Below are 22,914 nucleotides of genomic sequence, written 5' to 3' on the forward strand. Positions count from 1 at the left end.
TGCAGTGGTTCTCAACCGGGGGTCCGCAAAGCATTTTCAGGGGGTCCGCGAGACCTCCAAATTTGCGAAATGAAAATTTTTGAATTAGGGAAATCACGATGAAGCTTTGCTTCAAACTGTTATTGCTTCAGCAACCACATCAATAGAATGGCGGTATAGGATTAAATATCCAGGGGTGTCGAACTAAAATTACGTCGCGGGCCGGATTCAAACCTTCCAAATGCTCGACCGCCGCACGCTTAGCTTTTCACTTGAATGCTTTATTACCAAGCATATATAGATAATAGTATATTACAATTGTATCACGGATCATATAGCCTGGGTTTTATTCCAGCAAGTATAGCAACAATTTTATTCGCGACCAGTGGAATTGACGATGCTGATTGGCTGGTTGAATACAGTCATGAACCGCTGCTAACACAGTGGCGGAAACGACGCTACAAGTTCACTGATTTCTAAGCTCCCTTTGCTTAATTCGTAATCTTGCGCTAGCCCTGTGTATGTGTTGTGAGGAATACAGGAGCTTAAACTGTAAACGCGGACTTTGGAATTTGTTGTATTCTTATTAAATCACGATTCAGGTTTCTCTATATTCCGGGGACCTTTTAAGTCGGAAACGATAGAGCAGCGCGACCGTCGACCGTGCACTGATATTCGAATTATATTTTTGTGTATCATCCATGTAAAGTTCATATAACGGCCCAGCATTGTCGTTTTCGCTTCTGTGAATAAAACTTTAGCACATTTTTCCATAAATCTCAGCTCACCGTGCACTTTTTTGCCTTTCCGAAATTGGGGATAAATGTCACCGATTTGTTCCTAGTGGTAACAAGTGTGAAATCAAAACACCGTAGTCAGGTGATTATGATGTGGCCTACGAACATAATCGACATTTGCTGTATTGAGGGAATATTTAACGGAAGTATTTTCTTCAAAACAAATCATTATTTGTGACAAATGTGCTGGATAATGCAAGCATTTTTCAACCTACTTGGAATGGCTTCGCGGGCCGGATAAAATCATCTGTCGGAAAAAATAGATTAAAACCTCATCACGGAATCCATTTTCTCCTGTGATATCCATAACCACTATTTCAGAATATATTGAAGATGAGCTGCTATATAGAAATGACTACAGTATGGAAGTGATAACTTTATTGAAAAATATGTTTCTCAATAATGGTGCCATATACGTCGCGATCGTGCTCAAAGATGTCGTCGGAAGCGTTCACCACCAGCTACCTTTGAGGAAATGGATTTTCGGTTCTCGTTCGGTTCTCATTTAGTCCTCGACGCAGAAAAATTCATTTAACCTTTGCTGCAATACCAACAAATTTGAAACGTCCGTCTTCAGAAAACCGACATTCACAGGCCAATACCTTCGCTGGAATTCATTTAGTCCTCGACGCAGAAAAATTAACCTCATAGGCACACTCGTGCATAGAGCGTTGATGATATGTTCGGGTAACAAACTGAGTTTAGAACTTGACTACATCCGAAAAATCTTACTTGAAAACGGTTACCCTGAACACGTCATCAGCCGCGGCATGGAGAGGAAATTAACGCAATTCAACGCAGAAAAACGAACAGAGCCCACCGCACGAACAATAAAAGATATTTATATCCATCTACCTTGGATTGGCCCCATTTCCACCCGCTTTGAAAAACAATTGATTTCTGCTGTCAGTAAATGTTACGACACAGTCAAAACCAATGTGATTTTCACAACAACACAACTGCTCCCTTCAACACGTAAAGACGTGCTTCCTGCACTTCAACAAAGTAATGTAGTGTACGAATATAGGTGCCACTGTGATTGTGGCTACGTGGGAAGAACGTCAAGACGTCTGCAGGACCGCATAAACCAACATGTCCCCAGATTTATCAGAACACGTGCGTCACGCGATGTGAAAAGCTCACCCTTAACTCATCCACTTAAGATTGATGCTGATCGATCAAAGGCCATTAATTCTGCCATCGGCAAACATCTGTTGGATAATCCGATTTGTGCGAATAATTATCGAGACGACCGATTTCGAGTCGTAGCGCGAGGCCGTTCACAATTCCATTTGTGTGCCTTGGAATCAACTTTTATCAAAATACACCAACCAAAACTCTGTCAACAAAAGGAGTTCGTGTACCACCTAAAAATAGTACATTGAACGCTCTCTCATTCGAAATTTCATGCTGGTGACGTCATATTTTGTGATACGATTGTTGATATACGATGTTCTTTCCAATTCTCTACTAGTTGCTGACGATTACCCCTGACGAGTGTCAGCCGAAAATATTCGGGTTCATTTCAATATGAATATACTATTTAGTTCTCGATCGTATAAAATCGAAGGCGTGAATTTTCAAGATACGACCGCATATTTCAAGAAATAAGAAATACAGCTGGAGAAGTCCCTTCGAAATAATAGGAGTCTATTCATATCTCTACATATAGAATGATGTTATTTTCAAGAGCGGTAATTTTGTTGCTGTTTATCACTAGCCTTGAGTTGATAATTGAACAAGACAGATGACGATTGCACAATAATTTAGCTAAATTTGAACTAAAACTTCAGGGGGTCCGCGGAGGTCTGACACGGTGCAAAAGGGGTCCCCGAAGACAAAAAGGTTGAGAACCACTGATCTATTGTATTAACTCTAGTTGGAAAACCTTTTGTGAAGGTATTTAGAGAACATGCACTCTCTTTGATCAGAGATCAAGTTTAATATATAATGGTGGAAATGCAACATTAGATGTGTCGATAAGAGCAGGCTCTAAAACATTTTAAAGCATGGTGTAGATACTCTCTCATCGGCCACTGACGTTTAATTAAATGATTTCTACTGTCCCATTCACAGATAAAACAAGGACACCTCGTAGTTCTAGACAGTTGAACCAGTAGCATATTTATGAGTTCAAAATCAACGGAAACTTTACGCGTCTAAGTAGTTTGAGTACTATGTTCCAAATTTGAAATCAAAAGTTTTATATTCTCGTAAGACCCCTTGATGCCAGTTGCAGCTGCAGCGATAGAAGCACATTGATTTGTACTGTGCGACAAAACAGCCTTCAGGCTTGATGCATAAATAAAGTGCGCAATTCACAGTTCCCAATGTCTCTGTGAGACTTTGAACATCGACACAATAGACTAATGAGGGTTCGGAAGCAAAGCAGCGTGTGTATTCACTATCACGATACGATACATATACCAAGCAACAGTGGTATCAGTGCCAAGTATATGTTTGGCTTTTAATCTGGAACCTACAATAGGAGCAGATTAATTTATCAAATTCAATTTGTGACAAAGTTATTTAGTTCAGCTTGATTCAACTTTATATAGCTGCTGCTGATCACCATCACACTTATCCTGAGAACATTCTTCAGACAAAGACTCTTCGCCGAGAGAATCTTCATCAAATGTTGGTAAAATTTTTGAAGGTCATAGAATTGTGATTTGTTACATCTGGCCCATGAGGAATCGGTCGTATTGCGCAAGTCAAATTGGATATTGAATTTTATGCTGATTTTTGACATTGAATAAAAAAAAACACGAGCAAAAGAAACAATCTTTTCCATGTCCATGAGGCTCTCTCCAAACCATTGGCACGCCAAGTGCTTCACAGCCTCAATGTCGCTTTATTTTTCATTCAGTGTGCTATGCAGTCCTCTTCTTTACATCGCCTAGCTACGCCCAGGTAGGTGCCTGATTTTAAAGACTACTCCAAGTCGCTTCGACGCCTTCCTATCTTTTCATTGTATCGCAGTCTTGTGATGTTTTGAAAGAAACAAAATATTAATAAATTGATACTGATATCAAAAACTAGGCCTAGAATACCTACTTCTCTACATACTTATAAAAATTTACTCTTACTTCTACTTGAGTTGAAATTGACGTCGTTACTTCTACTTCTACTTGAGTACCTATGTTAAGTACTTTGACCACGTCTGATGACGTCACAATGGTTATAGCTCTGACCCAACAGCAAGGAATACGTCACAGAACAGGCTGTTTTTAGCACTGAAATGCAAAATTTTAAATCACAGATTATAAAAAATATTGACGTGATAGAAAAAAAGCGACTTCATATTCGTAATCAGCGTATGAAAATTGACTTCATAATCATCATTTTGGCCAAAAAAAACGAAATCATGTCGACCAGTTAAATTGGTCGTTCAGTATCAAAACGATGGGATGGGTTCACTAATTTGGCTACCACGAACAGCCGCTGCAATCCGTGTTTCAACTAATCATAATTAGCAACAGAAGATATCTCAATTTATATTCGAACAGACCGCAATTACACCAATGAATCATTGTCACTCAATATATTCGTGTCACAACATGGAGCATATATATTACGCAGATAATCTAGCATGGTGTAGTTCTGGACATGTTTGAAGAAAATTCATCCAAGTTTTACGAAGTTACTGTGTTGGTTAGGTGTAGCGGTTCTATGAATTTATCCATGACCAAAAATACAACTGTGGAAACCTGATTGGCGATTCAACAATAATGAACAAATGTAAAAACGTAGGCGAACTTGATATATTACTAAATCACTAATAAAATAAAGAAAACTTTGATCATCCTACCTTTTTAAGGTCATTTTCTTTCTTGTCCATTTCGATTCTCATAGACATGATACGTTCTTTAATCCTTGAGTTTTCTTCGGTTTTATCGAGAAGTCGCATACACAGTTTATTGTTTTCCGACTTCACGTGGTCAAGGACATCCTTCAGTGCGTTCATATCACGTACCGTACTCTCATATCGTTCGCCCCTGAGAGTAAATTGATATTGAAAGTGCGATATTCGATATTTAAGAATGAAGGGATGCAATAACCGCACGTGCAGGAAGCTATAAAAATTCCCCATAATGTCAAGTTATCGATCGGATACCGCACCGTAGTTCTGAAGAATTACCAGTTTGTGTTCTGCGCAATGATTAGTGAATGGGTTTAAGGTTGCTTTAGGTAAGTTGATCTATTAGATATGTGTCGATATGAATGTTGTCTACCATATCACCATACGCATTCAGACCTCTTCCCAGATATTAATAACCTAGCGCAATCACCAGACAAATTTCAAGATTACCGAATGTCTGGGTCCCATATATCATCGACACATATATTTGGTATGGTAGTCTGTGCACAGAAACCCCTCGTTACAATGACACGTGTCGTCTTTGCAGGCACTGAATATATATGGTTCCACTGAACTCTTCAGTTCGTCTACAGCTACACATTCTGGCACGTATTTAAAATAAATGGTGTTTAAAACAGTGTTTTAAAAAAATGTCATTTGAAAAATATAATTTTTTTTTTCAAAAGTTGTATCATTATGCCATAATTATGTAATACTGTCGAAAAAGCATGTTGTATGAGCCTACGGACGATTTTGATCCGATATAGCCGACGTGTACGAAATATAGGATGGTTGGAGCCCTCCACATCATCGTCGATTCAACACTTATAGCACGTAGATATATATGAATTGGTTCGGAATGGATGTTCTCATGATGATGACCGCCGACCGTAAAAATACTGCATAACGAAGGAAGCCTTTTCCGTCAAGGAGCCATATTTACCCTATATTTTCAATGGTCAATGTCAATCAAATTCTTGGAGGCTTGGCTAAAAAAATAACAAACATGTTTTAAGCAAAGGCCATGTTTGTTTTAAGACAGGGGTCGCAAACACGCGGCCCGTGATGTCATATTCTGCGGCCCGCGACCTAATTTGATATTTCCGTATTACGCTTGGTAAAGCATTTTATTATACTGAAATCGTTCAGAATAAGCTATTCATGTGCCCAACGCCATCCCTATTCCTCACTAGCTGATACGGTTTCGGCGGTGGAATTAGCATTATATGGAGGAATAATTAGCTGATATAAATAAGCGTACTGCCTTGACATGCACTGACCCAGAAACTGCCGAGAACAAGAGACGTAAAAAACGACTTGATGCTTCCCGGCAAGATCAAGCTTTACGAGGACCGATAGTTTTCCGACAAATATCCTGTCTAGGTAGTAGGTAGTAGGTAATATCGCCGAAAAGTATTGTCATATATCGTACGCAGATCATAGTGCAAAATAGAATGATAGTGATGATTAAGATATTTGTTTAGGAAAATATTATTTCTTTTGTTGCGGCTATATGCTCGTCGCCGTGTGTTAGAGAACACAGCGTTGTACTGACGTAAAGTTATACAAACGTGGTTCTCAAACTTGGTCGCCTATTTCATCTCGATATTGCATTCATGCGGCCGGCGAACTCTATAAAATTGGAAAAGTGGCCCACGACCCGTTTTGAGTTGACGACCCCTGTTTTAGATTGAGTTTTGTAGTAAATGCAACCCTATATATATCGATTAGTAGGGAATGCTATTTCACAATTCAACAACACCCCATTCAAGGCGATGAGTCCACAAACGTGCCAGGTTACGAGTCGAATCTAATAGCAGCATTCCAGCGGGTAATGAGGATATAGTTACAAAATACAGAGAATGTGCTTATAGCAACCAATATTACGGCAGTGGAATGACCGTGCAAGCTCAATTCACAAGGGTCAAGCATCTCCACGGAAAATCGCAACGCTGTCAAGGTAGTAGCAAATGTAACAATAAGACTAAAGTAACTGGCGTATCTCTGCATCTGCATATATGCAACCCTCATTTGGTTAATATCAACGCAAGATTTTCAAAGAGTTCTACACATGAATGCGTAAGTTTTCACCGGTGCAGAAATTTGCCGTGTGTACGAGGATTGGGATGTGGTAATAAATTGGTGCACTACTCCATCTTCGGACGAACGACACCTTCAATTTGCTTGATTTATTTATACTTAAAGGATTGCACATAAATGTGTGAAGTACGCAGTTAGGGTGAAGGATGCGTGAGATAAGGACGACAAATCCTTTCAATAGTGAACTAACAGATTCTCCATAAATTTAGGAAAATAAAATGTCAACTTTGGAGTCCCAAATCAGCTGCGACCTCATTCACTATACGTGATGTCCGACATTCCATTTGGGTGCACATTTCACTGGTCATTCACAATAATCAATCCACTTGAATCGGAAGACAGGATGTGGAAGTGTTTCGAAATGGAACTTCGATTTAAACAGTTTCATCAGGCATGTATTGGATGATTGAGTGAATAGTATAGAGGACAATCAGCTCGATAGGAAGGAAAAGTTATATAACGACATCTACGCCTATATATGTGGTATGGATACTTTGATGTGCTATACGACTAAATATTTTAAAGTGCAATGACCAGCATCAAGCATATAGCCGCCAGCCGACCTTTATTTGCCTGAATTCAGTAATACGCTAGTGTCAAACTGTCCTTCTGCAAATCTTAAATAAGGTTCGCGACAAAGTCTGTGCTGCGTTCGATCCGCATAAAAGCAACGTGGTGCTTAAGCGTAAGGGTACATGCCTCGACCGTCACATAACATGAGGTATTGATATCATTCGTGTTAGTGGGCGTAAAGCTTAAATTAAACATGCATTACCCACGACTGAGGATGGACGATAACACTGGTCAGTGGTCACCACATATTTTTAGGCAGACAAAGTAAGAGTGGTTTTGGGGTACTGAAGGGCACTGATTCCGAATATGACTTTAGTTTTTTTTTAATTGGCTCTCTTGTTTTGGAGATAACCCATGTAGCTATTACTGACGAAAATCTCATATTTTCGCCGTATGGGCTGATGAAAAATGAGCTCAGTCGTCTTATAAAGTTCAGAAATTCAATCTCTTTGTTATATTAATACACTGACGACTGTTTTGAAACAAAATGCAACAACATCAATATATTTAGGGGTATTCGATTTATCCGAGTTGTAGACTTTCACGGACATCATGTAGCCTATACATAAATAAACGACAATTATATATGTACGTATCTAGCTAACTAATCGATTAAAATTGCAATAATTCAATCAGTTTTATGTCAACCCGCTATTATAAATTAAAAATAATCAGTTGCAATTTATCTTAAAATGAAATTGTTTATTGTATGATTTTCGCTTATAAGCAATTTAGTGTAATCTTTCGCAAGGTTTCAGCAATGATCTGCCATCATAATTTCATCTCATCGTCCCTAATATCTTTCTTTTGATGTTTTGATGTCTTGGTGGAATCTTTCCCTCACTCATAACTCTAATCGTCACGATGGCCAGGAAATATATCAAGATGACTGAACAAGGGGTGCACTAATATTGCTCATGTTTGCGGCAAGTTTTCCATATGCAGATAATAATTTTCATACCAAATGTTTGTAGTTGGCTGCTTTGTGATGTTACGTTTTTTCCTACACCCTTAATCGAATTCCATGCACTGCGCTATTTTCTTAGTGTGAAATTAGAATCTGTCATTCGTATTCGAATATCTCAGCTCCAGCAAAGATACCAGCTTTCTATTCCTGTTTGATAGGGATACTAGGTATGCCCACTTTGTTGACTCAGCAGAAAGTTGTCCATTTGCAGATCAAAAGAGGTGGGACGCATATGAGTATATATGACAGTGGTCGGGAACCTATGGCTCGCGAGCCATATATGGCTCTTTTGGGCATAAGATATGGCTCTTTGCCAAATATTTATTTTTATACTGAAATGATCAATATTGCAGCCACTTGTTAGCAAATTTTCATCACGGCCAGAATAATCATTCTCGTGGCAGTATAAACATGTCTTTGAGAGGTAAAGACAATACGGTCTTTGGGTTTAGGGGCTCCGACCCCCTCTTTTTAAAATCATCAAATTTAAATTATTGTCAAGCCAGCGGCCAATATCACTCGCGAAGTCGGTGTATCCGACACGAAATCTTGATTTGTGCAATACGTTGATTAATCAAAGAGCATAGCAGACATGGCGACGCCCATATCAAAACGCATTTTTCAAATACACATTGTCTTCCTGATCTACGGCGCGAAATGAACTGCTGTGGATGTGACATTCACAGTTACAAACTCGAATTACGAACGACGCCATAGCTATCAACGTTCTTGATTGGTGAGTATAGCTATGTGTGGTACCAGCGATAAAATGTTGGCGTGTACAGCGCAACGTTATGTTACCGCTGAATACTTTGAGAATTGAGAAGTCGACAAGTATTTAGATTTTCGGAATCAGTGGAACAGACATTCGATTAACATCAGTTGATAAATTCTAAGCTACTTACGATGAATTGCGTTATCAATGTTGAGGCTTGGCCCGTGTGAGAAAATATGGCGCACACGGGGAATCCCATGTAGTGAGTTCGCATTAGTGCTACGATGACGTTACTGGTTCTCAATTGTGACGTATCAGTTGATTGGCATGTATGGCTCTTTGGGAGTTGAGATGAAAAAAAATAGGGCCAATATGGCTCTTCGGACAAGAAAGGTTCCCGACCACTGATATATGAGTATTGCAGAGAAGCTGTTCAAGGACAATTTGATAGCGTTAAACTCCTCTTTCATCTTCATAGAATGAACAACTGGCACTGGCAAAATACATTTCCCTTGTGCAAAAGTACAATTTTTAGGCTTGACAAACTACTTTTTTGACAAACAAAGATCTCGAATCAGGTCAAGTTCATATTGATTGGATAATGGAGGACGACATGAGGATCATTGATGTAGTCAATTATCTATTTATGATGAGTATAAAGGTAATAAAACAACTATTTACTTCCTACCAAGTGAAATATATGAAGGTAAATACAGTAATTTGGGCTTGTTAGGGGTATACGTATCTTCTTAAGTATAGAGCTAATCTGGCAGAACTAATGTGATATTCGTAATCAGCAACCTTGAAAACCGCCAAAATGACTCCTAGATGTTCTGCCAAATTTTTCATTTTTTTTATTGTGTTGACAAGTGTAATAACTTGGCGACCGAATGGTACTAAGAATAAGTCATCATCAGTTCGAATTTTCGCTAGAAATTCTTTTGTTACAATCAGTATTTTACACCGTAGGCACTAACCCGAAGTAACCACGTCTAGACCAAACAAATCGAATCTTTTCTTCGTGAGATTCATTTATTTTTTGGAGTGAATACCGGTTCAATAGGCTCCGTGCTCGCTTGAGACACGATTCACCACCCCGTCACCTCATTATTATGATAACCACAGCGGTGCAGAGTACAGTAGTACGTCGACGGATGTGGTAATATAATTTATTTATGATATGCAGCGAAGTGATCTAGGCCATTCAACGACAAAATCCGTCCCTACAATAGAATATTACAATCGAAGGTTTAAGAACGCTTTGCAGATTTGTATTATTCCTCGGACATACAGATACAGCTATGTATATCATGAACGTATATCAATCATTTGACATGGCGAACCACAAGTGTTGTAAAATCCAAACATATAGAATTAGCAGCAGCATCCCCCAATACCACATGAAAATACCGATTCTGTTCTTTCCTTGGACACTCACAGGCTCGGGACTTTGCATGGAATTGTATCATGTTGCAAGTTTGATACCGACACGGCAATGTTGCCGCAACTGCTGTATCAATTTCCGATTTGATTAGTGCATTACTACGTGCTTCGTGGCGGATATCAACATCCGCCTTTTGTGATGAATTCCAGCAGAACAGTTACGAATTTCATTTGGAGTATCTGATCAAACGCGCCCTGGCATTGAACCAGGATATCCCAATGAGATTACGAACGCTTACACTGATATTCCAAGTACATACATGAGTCATAGATAGACATGGCTACAACACACAAAATTAGATCCTCTGTCTGTAAAAGCATAAGTCATCCATGCAAACGTTATCATGTAGTCATTTGTGATTACATACCTGGATCTCAATTCTTGTATGTTGTTCTGCAGTTGGGACATCTCTCGTGATTTCTCCTCGACGTCACGATTCACAGTCGTTAATTTCTTTTCCAACTCTTCACATTCCAACTTCTTGGACTCGTACTTTTCAAGGACCATGTCCAACAGTTGATCGTTAACGCCGGGAAACCGAATGCTCTCATCTTGGCATGCTTTAAATAAGCATCAAATTGAACGCACTATCTTTGAAACGTACATCGAGTCGAAGGGGTTGCGATACTCAAGAAGCATCCGTGCACATGCTGCATATTATTGAGTAGCTATAATTCAGTTTAACTATGAGAGCAGCGAGATATCGTGGTGGTGTGTTCCATAGCTGCAACACCAATCGATTGCAAGTTCGAATACAACCGGGGCGACTCCAAAATTTTCACTCAAGTGTTATATGTATATCTAGGCTCCTCATCGCCACCTGACCTGCGTATTTGCGGTGGCTTACAATAGCCCTAGCTCAGTGGTTCCCAACCTTTTTCGTCTCATGGACCCCTTTGACCGATATTTGGGCCAAAATTTTCCCTATACCCGATGAGCTTCGTATGTTCTTCACGTTAGCTGAAATGATGACTTAAAAAAGGTCGGCATTTTCACCAGCGGTCTTGTGCTGAATTCGGCATAACTTTTACCTGCTTAGTAACAGTTTGGTGGAGATGCTGTCAAGGGACCAACGAAATTGTCTTGCGGAACTCACTTTTCTGCGGGTGGAATTTATACAGAAAGTAAAGATTTCAAAAAGCATTTAAACATATATCTAGCATAAAATCGGCAAAAGAAACGTAGTTGTAATGAAGTAGTTTCATACTTTACAGTTCTACCATAAAAATCAAAAAATTTTGTGAACACAGTGTAGCTTCCGTTGCAAAACTAAAGCCAGATTTCCCCCTAAAAATTTCAAAATTCTCCCCAAGGGGGAATCCCACCCCGGTTGGGAACCACTGCCCTTACTACAACGTGAGCGGGCCGTGCTACATATCAACGGATCTTGAGGTGAATTAAAATATAACTGGAGTGCATCCGTCATAAGATACAATACCGATGACTGCATGCAATATACACACATTGGATACAGTCAGAGATGACCGAATTTGATATTTTCAAATCAAAGTACAAATCTATATCTCGAACCCGAACACAATCCGGGGTATTCTGATCACCGTGCGCGGAAGTCACGGACACAGCTTTTACTGATCAGGTCTTAGATCATACCCGGCCGGGGATTGAATCCACCTCTACCAATGAAGAGGTCGGTGGTTCCACCATCACGCTATCTTGTTGGATTATTATCTCTGCGTGACTGCAATCATATCGATGTACTATAGAAATTACATGAAATGCATTGCGGATCACGTTGACGTATGAAATCAAACATTTGAACGGTAATTATAACGAATGTTGTATTTCAAACATTTTGATGAGCGTGAGAGACGTCATCAATGTCATAACAGCACGGATATAACACTTATTTCGGGGCTTCATAGTTATCTTGGCGTATGGGGACGTGGGATGTTTGAGTCACTCCGTATTCGCGCCATGTGACACGTCAAAGCAAAGTCAATAATTTATATTTTAAGTACAATATTTGTAGCACTACGGATTTAAAAAACACGACAAATTAAATTAAAAAAGGAACCATCGTCCACCGACGGCACTGAGACCATGTCAGAAACAACGCCAACTCAAAACGGATCGCGGGCCACTTTTAGAATTCCGTAGAGGCCGCGGGACGCAAGAATGCAATGTCGAGACAAAATAAGCCACACAGTTGAGCAACCACGCTTTAAAAACTTTACGTCAGTACTACGCTGTGCTCTCTATAACATGAGCGATGGGCATATAGTTACCGCAAAGCAAATAATATTTTATTAGAGAAGCACAAATGAATCAAGAAATATCATCATTATCAAATTCATTTTATTTTTAAATATGAACTGCGCACGATACCAGACAACGCTTATCAGCGACTAAGGAATCGATATTTGTTGGGGCTAGCGATACACGTTACTGGCTGAAAGGCTGTCTCCTAAAGCTTGATCTTGTGGGGAAGCACTAAGCTGTTTTCCACGCGTCTCGGTCTTGGCAGTGTCAAGGCAATTGCACGTCAAGGCGACGTTTATTAATATCAGCTGATTCTCCCTCGATCGATTATTGTTGCCATAATCGACGCCGTTTCAGCTAATGAGGAATAATGATGTTAGGCACAAGCGAATAGCTTGTTTTGAAACAACAACAATATTTTGAAACTGATATCGATATCAGCATCACAAAATGCTTTACTTACGGCGTTGTTGCTAATATATATTCGCGGGCCGCCAAATGTTACCTGGCGCGCCGCGTTTTGGTAACCCCTGCTCTAGATAATGAAAGTGTTCATATAGTATCACGATAATGCCAATATTTGCCATAACGGGTCATCCGGTCGTCTAAAAGCTAATACAAATGGAATTTGCCGGAATAGGCCTACAGGGCATTTTACGCGTAAGCGATTCTATTAATTTAGGGTTACCATACGTCCTCTTTTAGAGGATTTGTCCTTTTTTTTGACTTTTTTGAAAGTGTCCTCGGAGGACGCCCTTTTGTCCTCTTTTTTGAGATTTTGTCCTCTTTTTTGAAAATTTTTGGTCATATTTAGAGCAAAATGCGAGTGATATGCCGTAAATTAGCACAGCAGTGACGCTCAAACGGTATTTTGAGCTCCGAGCGAAAAGATGACCTTTTATTTTAGTCATCCACCCGGCAATGTGGAGGAAGAAACGGTATTTTGGGCTCTGAGCGGAAAAGTTGACCTTTTTTTTTTCAGTTAACCGATCGCAAAGTGGGAAAAGTTCACCGAATTTTGAGAATTCTTCTCCGGTATTGCAAGTCTCAAATTTCTGAAAAAGTGTCCTCTTTTTAGATTTCCAAAATATGGTAAGCCTAATTAATTTATTGTACACATAAAACGGACAAACTATAGCTCCTATCTATTCTCAATTTGGGTCTGGATTATGATTCCACGAGAATGTCACATTCGCAACACATATCGTAATGTAGATTCACAGAAGATACGACGCGCGATTTCTCATCGACCTGTTGAGGTCACTATTGTAGTAGTTATGTTGCCAGACGCGAACTCCAAAATAAAAATAAATTTCTGATTTACAAGGTCGTCTCCAAACTGCAGAGTTCATCTTATAAAAACGTATTAGAAGGACAAACATTCGTTTGCACGAAGCATTTTCCCGTTGCTGTAGTCATTACTTAACCTACACGCGCGACACAACATTATCAGTCAACATACTATACCCATACTCAAACTATTGTTTATACATATTTTGTGCAGACCGACGCACAATACCATTGAGCGTAATACGTAAGAGTGTATAGGCTAATCTCGAAATGTAAACGTGCTACATAACATACTACACGCATTTTTCGTTGCATGATGATGTTAAGTGAACAAATGTCAGTCCAAAGCTCTGATGGCGTATTACTAGTGAGACTAGAGATTCGTAACCCAAAATGGAGAGGCAAAAAAATTATAGATTGCAGTATCCATTTGAAGGTTGGAATCAAGTCCCTAGTTCCGGTAATATACGTTATCCATGTGCTACACTCACGTGGTTCTATCATCTCAGGACTCTCCTTCCTGTTGGTTATGACGTCATATAAGTCTCCATAAAGTTTTGAAAGCGCGTCCAAAAATCGCTTATAGTTCCTTTCGCCCTTTCGCAGCAATTTATCAACGACTGCATCTGGAAGGAAAAAAGACTTAAGAATTTGTGTATTCCGCACACCAGTGATATCCATGTTTATAGATTGTTTAGCCTTTGTCGTCGCATAAGGCCTTGCGATATTTCCAATGTGGATTTTGCGCTCAACTCATCTTGAAAACTCCGAATAGTGCTTTCAATGCACATATCCGCCCGAACTTTTTTCGGCTTGAATTTTGGATTATGGCCGATATTTCTGTTTCCATGCGACATTCAAGATACGCAGACTGTGTTTGAATACTTCTAAGGCGGCATCGTGCTGATACCTCACGGCACGAGCTGCACAGATATGTCTTCGACATGATAAAATGTTCACCTAAATTTTGAAAACAGTGTCTGACAATTTAAAAGCGGGATTCTGTTGTGTCATTTACTAACCACACATATATATCATATACAGAGAGATTATTACATAATTGAATTCGAGGTGGTAGTGAACATTTCTGACGAGATATAATACTACCTTTAGGCAGTGCTGTACAATAAATGACTTTCATGATGTGGATTTCTGCCACAGTCATCCCGAACCAACTATGTGTTTGTTGTGATGTTCGGGCATTCCAATGCAGTGGGAGTTCTTCCAATATATCCAAATAAAAAGAAAAACTATTCTGCCCTGCATTAAAACCCACTGATATAATCAGCGCTCAAAATTACCGGACTAAAATCGGACGTATCAACCATGTCCGGCGTCACACGCCAGCTGATTTCGTCGCTTGCACTTTTGTGTTATATGGTTGTTTGTGGTATTCGTTAAGTGCACTAAAAGGGTCATTTACAGCAGGCCGATTTTCTTTATTTTTTATTCTGCATCTGCCGACTAGTAGTACGGTCTAGTTATTGCCTTTTCTAAAACACCGCTTCTGCGAATGAGATGGCGAGTTGGAACCTGGAGGAACCTTCAACACGTCTACCTCGGTCGGACTCGAACCCGCAACTCACTGATGTTGCAGCTGTGAGCAGGGCCGTAACAGCACTTCGTCAGGCCCCCCCCCAAAACGTTGGTCTTGGGCCCCCCATAGGGTGATAAAGCCCCCCAGACCCCCCTCAGGCTGTAGGCTCTTTACCGCTACCTCTCATCTACATTGCGTGTCCATTTAGTCTGTCAGCTTCACTCGGCTGACCGCGCAAAGCGCGAAGAAATTTCTATAATTCATGACTGAATCGGTCAATATGATCGGGAATTGCATATATATTGCTATTAATTTTTACTCTCTTTCTGCTCACGTAATCTGATTTACCGGTAGAGCTGAGTGAGGTGTGTTTGAAAAGGTAGGAACCTTCAATAATAGTTAAAGATCACCGGGTGTATACCCGTTGATAGGAACGAAACAGCACTTCGTCAGGCCCCCCAAAAAACTTGAGTCATAGGCTTCCATTACGTGATAAACCGTCCCCCATCTCGTTGTTCACTTTTACCACGAAGTTATAGTGGTACCGTTTCGTGAGCCAGCGCTATGCGCGAAAATTTCCGATGATTCATGATAAATTGGTCAATAAGATCAGGAATTGCATATATATTGCTGTAAATTTCTTGCCCTCTCTACTCACCGGTATAGCTTAGTGAGGTGTCTTCGAAAGTATAGAGCCCGTAAATAATAATTAAACATTCGGGCGGGCGTACCCGTTGGCATGACTTCGTTACATGATGTTATTTCGTGACCCCCTGTCTGCTATATCAAAAGATACAGAATTGCCCAAACGTACTAAACTAAAAGTACACACGCTTTCAAATTGGTATTTCTTCATTGCCATATAATTTTTCTCTGTGGGATGGTATTTGTCTTGTGAGGTTCAGGTTGCCAAGACATTCGGCGCCAGTCATGTAGGCGCCTATGGACAATCAAACCTATGTGTAATTTGTATATATGACGAAGTTTTCGGTCAGTATGAGGGCAGTCCCTTTCGGCAGAAGTTTTCTCGCTGCCGATCGTTCTGGCACACTTCTTGGAGTCGCATATTGCATGGTCTAAGACTTTATACGTCTTGGATCGTCGTGGCGCGGTAATGGCCAACGCTTATATGCCCATTTCTATAAATGTTGCGTATTTTTTCTTGGGGGGAAAAGTACCCAATAATAAAGAAATTTGGCAACTCGAAATCGCGCGCAGCGCGGACAATTTTTGAAAAAGTTGCACAAATTTTCAAAAAATACTCTATAATTTATGCTAATTCATGAAATAATTTTGGGCCCCCTTCGAGCTCGGGCCCCCTCCAACTGGGGGGTTTGGGGTGCGGCAGTTACGGCCCTGGCTGTGAGTTATACAAAAACGCTACCTCACCACCTTTCATGTTATCTTCTATTACCTTTCATTCAGAGTGGCTCTTCTTTACACCGCCTAGCCCTGGTGCGTGTCTGGTTTCAAAGACTACTCCAAGTCGTTTTGACACCTTCCTATCCTTTCGTCGTATAGAAATCTTGCTGCGTTTTGCTAGCAAAATTAATGAAAATAACCTGAAGTGAACTGTCTTCGTTATGACTGTACTTCAATATCACAAGTTCGTCAAGGCAAATAGATTCTACTTACTCATGCGTCTTGAATTGGTCGGGTACAGCATCGGATTATTGATCTCTTCATGATCTTCTTGGTCGAATATTTTATACACCCTCAAAGACGGGGAGATTCGGCTGTATTCGACGAAAAATGCGATGTGAAGACGGTACGATTGGAGGTCCTCTTGCCAAGAAACTGGCTCCACATCGCTGCCCGAATCAAAATCGATGGATCCTGCCATCGCGAGCACCAGCTCGTCAACGTTTACATCGTTTACCATATAAATAGAAAAATAAATTAAGCGTCTAAAGATATCAGAGGAAATTCACACCTTCACATCGTTGTACAATGGGTGCTCTGTTGTATAATAACAATCACGTCTCCTAAATCTGCCATCTATATGCTAATTGCTAAACATACATTGAGTGTTTAATGCGCACTGTATATTGTGAGAAATGAGGAATCAGAGTCAACGCATTTACCAAGAATTATATATATACGGTGGCATTGGTATTTTCATCTACATATATTTTGCACATGTGAAGCATATAAGACCTTTCCGTAACATGATCTACCATAAATTGGTAGGTTGGTATGATAGTTAGGATAACAGATGTGATACTATTACTATTTCGCAACGACCGTCATCAGAACCGAGCACAATCTCCAGCAAAGCCATCGCAAGCTCTACATGATGATAATTTCACGCGGCAACATACGTTAAACCAGGGCTGGCCAACGTTTTCAGCCAAAGGGCCACATTTGATTGACGAACTATTGCGCGGGCCACTAGCCGCTCGAAGCGCGAAAAATTTTTGAAGTTCATAGGTCAATAACATTGTCACTTGACTATATTGCGGGCCTGTTCTATATCGCTAGGCTATGTTTGCGAGGACTGGGCTATTCGGCGCATGGACATATCGATATCGAAAGCTGCGACCAACATGTGTCAATCATTTCGTGCGTAGGTTTCATAGTCGACGGTCTTACTGCAAGCGCAAACGCAATGTCGCATATGTTGAACGACACTTTGTCTCGTAATCGCGAATATAGTTAGACTCAATCTGATACATTAGGTGTTCTTCCATTTTCACAAAAGGGCAACAATATTAATAACAAGAAATCGAGTGACAACATGATGCGCCAAGCTTGTAGAAAAGTTTTACCTTTGATAAATCTCTCGCAAATTATTCTGCTTTATTGTAGTGTACGAAGATATACCAATATGTGAATGGCTGATGGATCTGTCAATGCGTCGGAACCGATATTTTAGTCATCACATCTCAAGTGTTGCGGCCAGACTAATCACATTTTTGGTTGGCCTTGCAAGTTCACAATCTGTGCAATCCATTTTTGATGATATTATAAATTTCGGAAATTACCTCGCGGGTTGGCCGGCCCTGCGTTAAACACTCTATATGAGTGGATAAGTCTTGTCACATTCCCTAAGTTTACGATAAAGGACGTCGGTTTTGATCCGACCAACTTCAAGCTAATTTAACGCATTGTTAGACCATACCCCAACTCAATCATATGTAGGTAACATAAAAAAACTATTGGTCAGTAAAATGCTTTGTGATGACGGCAACATCCAAAGCTAGTATCACTTGAATTCTCACATATGTATTCGCAACGACGAAGCTCTAACGAGCGGTATACCAGGTCGTCATGTCACTACTTGAAGTATGGAAATTGATCTGATGACGAAAGTGAAAATCATACCATGTTTGCATATCACCATCTCATATTACCCGGTAGTCTACTAGAATGAGGGGATCTGTTCTCATGTGCCAAAATGTTGAACTATCTGAGCTAAATGACTTCATCGGTTACGACACGTGCTGCATATCAGGTCCCGCTACACACGTTCAAAATAGACGGCTTATACCTCAATATCGTTTGTAACTACGACGCATATCGCAGACATCGTTCAAGGTCAATAAGAATAACGCGTCACCTTAACGATTGGTCAAGTTGCTTCACTGTGCTACCCACTTTAGTACCAATATGAATAAATAACGCACATCGTATTCTGCGGTGAAATTTGGTACCGATGCCAATACGTTTTAACGAATAGAAGTCTTTTATCAATGATTTAAAAGATATAAATATATTTATATATTGCGCTTTGTATCTCTAGCGAGTCACATATTCTAAATATGATCTCACATTTTACAGCACTAATGATTCATGCCCAGCGTTATCTGTTGAATTGATCCTTGTGTACTTACGAAACCATTATTGTTTCGGTATAAGTATACAATAATGTAGCAATAGCGATAAATGCTAATTAGTTCCCGTTCTAGTCTGTTTTGCTTCGTTATTATTATATATTTCCGTCATCTCAAAACACCACAAGATCGCAATAGTTATGATCAAGTCTCACCGTATTGACTGAATGTAACTCCTGACAACACCAGCTTAGCGCGTTGAAAATATAAAATAATTATTGCCAAAATACACCTTGCGCATACAGTAGATTTCTATGCTTCTCGCCAAGGTACGATACGAAAATAGGATGTCCGGCCAGCAAATACTACACCAACTTTATCACGCGTCCAACGCTATAAAATTTTCATATCCGAATTCCATCGGCGCCTAAAAGACTAATAATCTTCTCCACCTTTGTCTTGGCGCTGGCGAGGCACAACTGGCCCCGTGTCACAGAAAAAGTAATCTGAGACGGAGGGAGACAAATATCAATCACTTACGTCAGAATATTCGTATTTATACATTTATATGCGTTCTATTACAATTCAATTCCCAACACAAATATCAGTAATTTACGACTATCAACTCGAAAGCGCCTTTGAGGACGCAGTTAACAGCCCAAATCTCAATGGCAATGGTATACCTCACTCTCCGTTCCCTTATACAGCGGAAAATCAATATTTGCCATGGTCCAATTCCTTGAATCTGAAGGAAACAAAATGTGCATGTGATCACATTTCTTCAATGACGGGGTTCAATCGTTAGTAGCCTCGCAGCGTCACTGATAAGAGAAATATTCTTCGCCATCCTGCCTACTGATACACGACGGGACGATTTTTTGGTCACCATCAATTATTTACCTGTTATTTACGCAGGCCCTCGAGTATTTGATATTAATAGGATCTGGTGAGGACGCGCGAGTACCGATAAATAGACTAGACAAGCAAAACCAAAGTGATAGTACTTTTATAGTGCTTAGCATGCGTTGCTGATCACGTTACGGCACTACGATGATCACGTCCGAACAATTGAGTTGAATACCAGCCGATCATAATGGAGAATATGTTGGGAAATGGAACAAGATGATAACTATACCAATAACAATATCATAGCTTGGATGGTGGTAATCGATCATGTCTTGTAATCTCTCATTACCTGATCGACCACGTCTACTGCTGGATTCCGAAACTGCCTTATTAGAAAAATCTAAATTTGAGAAATAGTAATTGTACTGCACCGCAAAAGACATGTGAGAGCTTGTGAATGCTTGGAATTAATGGCACACGTGTCGTGCCACGTTCAGCCCATCAATTCGACGAATTCTTCAACATAAGGAGTCTTTTCATGATATACATACCAGATATGAGCAATGAGCATGGATTTTGATTAGGATTTGTGAAATCGGGATTTGTGAAATTTTGTTGGTTTAGGATTGGATTAGGATTTCAGATTTATTTTTAAATGGATTAGGATTAGGATTGAATTTATCGATTTTCTGGGAGATTGATGTCTTGTGGCGAATGTCTACAACGTTTTTCGCCCTATCAAAGTTGCTTAATGTACTGTGGCACTCATTATGCGATTTATGTCTCGTTACAGATGTATAGGCATAAGATATAAGCTTTCTAAGAGGAATTCTAAGTTTATATCGGAGTAGGAATAGGATTGAAATAAACAACATTTCTGGATTAGGACTTGGATAAGGATTTGAAGCTTTGGATTTGGATTGGACTAGGACATGGATATTTCCAATCCGCTCATCTCTGATACATACGCATAGTAACAATTTACCAACCAGAGACCACTGAAGCGCATACAAAACATTTCAGTAGCACAGCTTTCGAGAACCCCAAATTTTCGTTGCGTCATAGAAAACAAAAACCTTTCACAATATACATCTATCTACAGATCTGCTCCGTTACTACCGTTGTAATGACTCGAATCGGGAAACGGGATTTTGGTGTCTCAACTTTACTCACGTCATTTTCTTGAAATTCGAAAAATCTAATGAAAATCCGTGTGACTTCGGCTGATGTCCTTGAGCCACCAGTTCAAAAATGCAAGGTTTGACTTTGGAAAGGGCCATAGTGTTGCCCGGTCGAAGCGAAATAGCGTGATGCCAATTAGCTAGTTTCAAGTGAACCGTGGATGGCGGATATCATAAAGATAACAGTGGTTCTCAACCTTTTTTACCCGCGGACTCATCTCAAGCTCGCCAGCATACCCGCGGACTCAAGCTATATATTACTGAAAAATATTTTTTTTTCTGTCCAAGAGAGTGTAATACGGTATCAACAAAAAATGAGCTAAAATTGAGTCAAGGAAGCTTTCTTAAATCTGTCTTTCCACATCTGTCGGCTTTGCAATTCAAGCAACTATTCAGTATTGCAGTCCACATCTCGAGTTCCACTTATATTAGACAACTATAGATTGTTTCTGCGATTAGCACATGTCCCTACGATTTGTAATTTTCCAAATAGTCTGTAAGTCAGGGCCGGCCAACCCGTGGCCCGCGGGCCACATGTGGCCCGCAAGAAGGTTTTGAGTGGCCCGCGAGGTAATTTCAGAAATTGGTAATGTTATAAAAAATGAATTGCACAGATTGTGAACTTGCAAGGCCAACCAAAAATTTGATTTGTTTGGAAGCAACACTTGAGATGCTATGACTCAAATATCAGTAACGACGCATTGGCATCTCCATGAGCCATTCACACTTTGGTAGATCTTCGTACACTACAATAAAGCAGAATAATTTGCGATAAATTTATCAAAAGTAAATATTTTCTACACGCTTCGCGCAACATGTTGTCACTCGATTTCTTGCTTTTAATATTGTTACCCCTTTGTGAAAATGAAAGAACGCCTAATGTATCAGATTGAGTCTAACTATGTTCTCGGTTACGAGACAGTGTCGTTCAACATATACGACCTAGCGTTTGCGCTCGCAGAAAGACCGTCGACCATATGAAACCTAGGCACAAAACGATTGACGCATGTTGGTCGAAGCATTCGAAATTGATATGTCCAGGCGCTGAATAGTCCAGTCCTGGCAAACTGAGCTCGGCGATATACTGCAGGCCCGCAATATAGTCAAGTGATAATATTATTGAGCTATGAACTTCGAAAAATTTTCGCGCTTAGCGCGGCTAGTGGCCCGCGCAATATTTCGTCGATCGAATGTGGCCCTTTGGCTGAAAAGGTTGGCCAGCCCTGCTGTAAGTGAACAAGTCGCCATAATCAATTACCAGCACTCAGCGTATATCGCGCCGGAAACCTGTGCAATGTGCCTACGTGCAGGACCGTAACAGCAACTCGTCAGTCCCCCCCCCAATAACAAAACGTTGGTCTTGGGCCACACAGACCATAAACCTAACTTCTGGTGGGCTTAACCCCCAGACCCCCCCTTCCGATACCTTTTTACCGCTACTTCTCAGCGAAATTTTTGTACCGTTCATTCAGTCGTTTTGTTTCGAATAAACCGCGCGAGGCGCGAAAATATTCCATAATTCATGATTGAATCGGTCAACATGATCGGGGATTGCATCTATATATATATATATAGGTGTAAATTTTTTATGCTATCTCTGCTCATGCAGTCAGATTTATCGGTCGAGCTG

At 40.2% G+C, this 22,914-nt stretch overlaps 1 protein-coding gene across 1 annotated transcript in view; it reads right to left on the reverse strand.

The window, feature by feature from the left end:
• LOC145457954 (uncharacterized) overlaps positions 1 to 20,673 on the reverse strand; it is a 54,176-nt gene extending 33,503 nt beyond the window's left edge. Inside the window, exons 1-4 of the mRNA XM_080336244.1 lie at positions 17,120 to 20,673; positions 14,439 to 14,573; positions 10,805 to 10,997; positions 4,588 to 4,774 (exon numbers count right to left, since the gene is read on the reverse strand). Of these exons, the coding sequence (XP_080192370.1) occupies positions 4,588 to 4,774; positions 10,805 to 10,997; positions 14,439 to 14,573; positions 17,120 to 17,366 (762 nt within the window). The 5' untranslated portion in view covers positions 17,367 to 20,673. The remainder of the gene's footprint in view (positions 1 to 4,587; positions 4,775 to 10,804; positions 10,998 to 14,438; positions 14,574 to 17,119) is intronic.
• Positions 20,674 to 22,914: the final 2,241 nt, after the last annotated feature.

This window comes from Botryllus schlosseri, chromosome 15, assembly GCF_051294905.1.
Source record: "Botryllus schlosseri isolate E-star chromosome 15, Bs_hap1, whole genome shotgun sequence".
NCBI classification, from domain to species: domain Eukaryota; kingdom Metazoa; phylum Chordata; class Ascidiacea; order Stolidobranchia; family Styelidae; genus Botryllus; species Botryllus schlosseri.